Genomic DNA, 1,489 nt, shown 5'->3' with positions numbered 1-1,489 from the left:
CTGCCAGAAGGACGGGTCTCTTCATCCCTGCAAGGATTATAGGCATCTCGACAATAAAACAGAGTCATACCACTACCCACTGCCCACCATCGCCGAAATCACATCTTTCCTCCACGGCGCAGAAGTCTTCTCAAAACTGGACCAGGCAAGAAAAACCCTGCAGCCGACGCCCTTTCCAGAGTCGAGATAAACGCAGTATAGCTGGGACTCGACTATGACTATCTCGCTATGGAACAACAATGGGACCCCGAGACACCAGCAGTGAGAACATCGCTCACGGCTCTACAGTGGAAGGACATAGCACTGGGCGGTTCCAGCACCACCATCTTCAGCGATATCAGCACCGGGTGTCCACGTCCATGGATACCAACATCCCTTCGCCGTTACGACCTGTCACATCCTTCACGACTAGCAACAGCACGGCTAATGTCACAAAAGTTCGTGTGGCACGGCATATCCCGCGACGGGGGAACTGTGTCCAATCCTGCCAGAAATCTGAAGTCCAACAACACACGGAGACGAGCCCCAGGCCCTTTCACCAACCACGTAGACACTTTGCTCACATCCACGTGGATGTAGTAGGCCCCCTTCCTCTATCAGCTGGACAATTTTACCTCTTCACCATCATAGACCACTTTAGAAGATGGCCTGAAGCCATCCCAATCCCCGACGCTACTTCCACCTTCTGCACAGCAGCCCTGCTCTCCAGACGGATTTCTAGATTTGACATTCCAGAACAGATCACGTCTGATCGCGGCACTACCTTCACGTCATACTTATGGACACCCATGGGACAGCTATTGGACACCTCAGTCCACTACACCACAGCCTACAAACCGAAGGCTAACGGTATGGTAGAGTGGTTCCACAGAACCCTCAAAACGGGCCTGATATCACTCTGCAACAACGCGACCAGGGGCACTCAGCTACCCTGGGTCCTCCTCGGCCTTAGTACTACCCCTAAAGAGGGCCTCGACGTTTCCCCGGCCGAAATGGCTTACGGCGAACCCCTCGTGGTACCCGGCGAATTCTTCCCTGATTCCCCTACGAACAACGATATCAGCCACCTACGAAGTATCGTCAAAGAATTCGCCCCGTGCAAACAAACTTACAAGTCGTCAGAGCACCGATACCTACCCCGAGATCTACACACATTAAAGCATGTCTTTCTCTGCACTGACGCTCACACGCCACCCCTCACCCCACCCTACTCCAGCCCCTCTCGTACGCAACGGAACATTCTCGCTGAGGGGGGAATATTGTGGCGTCTACACCACAAATGACCGCTTTGTCACGCAGGCTGACAGCTAATTGGCTATTGGAACAAACTACCTCGCCGATCTTAGCGACTATTGTTAGGGACGCACCGGGACGGCAGCCCTTCAGGTCACGAGGCGATCACTGATTGACCGATCGGACTGTCGCGTGATTTCGGAGCACTACGAGTATATAAACAATGTCACTTACATAATAATGATAGAACGGATTG

At 52.9% G+C, this 1,489-nt stretch overlaps 1 protein-coding gene across 1 annotated transcript; it reads left to right on the top strand.

Moving 5' to 3' along the window:
* The first annotated feature begins 239 nt into the window (after nt 1-239).
* On the top strand, nt 240-1,283 carry LOC143026969 (uncharacterized). Its single transcript, XM_076187765.1, has one exon. The coding sequence runs from the start codon at nt 240-242 to the stop codon at nt 1,281-1,283; it is 1,044 nt and encodes a 347-aa protein (XP_076043880.1).
* The last annotated feature ends 206 nt before the right edge of the window (nt 1,284-1,489 follow it).

Source organism: Oratosquilla oratoria, chromosome 7 (assembly GCF_046742065.1).
Source record: "Oratosquilla oratoria isolate Oo_2021 chromosome 7, ASM4674206v1, whole genome shotgun sequence".
NCBI classification, from domain to species: Eukaryota; Metazoa; Arthropoda; class Malacostraca; order Stomatopoda; family Squillidae; genus Oratosquilla; species Oratosquilla oratoria.
This window is presented reverse-complemented; position numbering and strand designations above follow the sequence as displayed.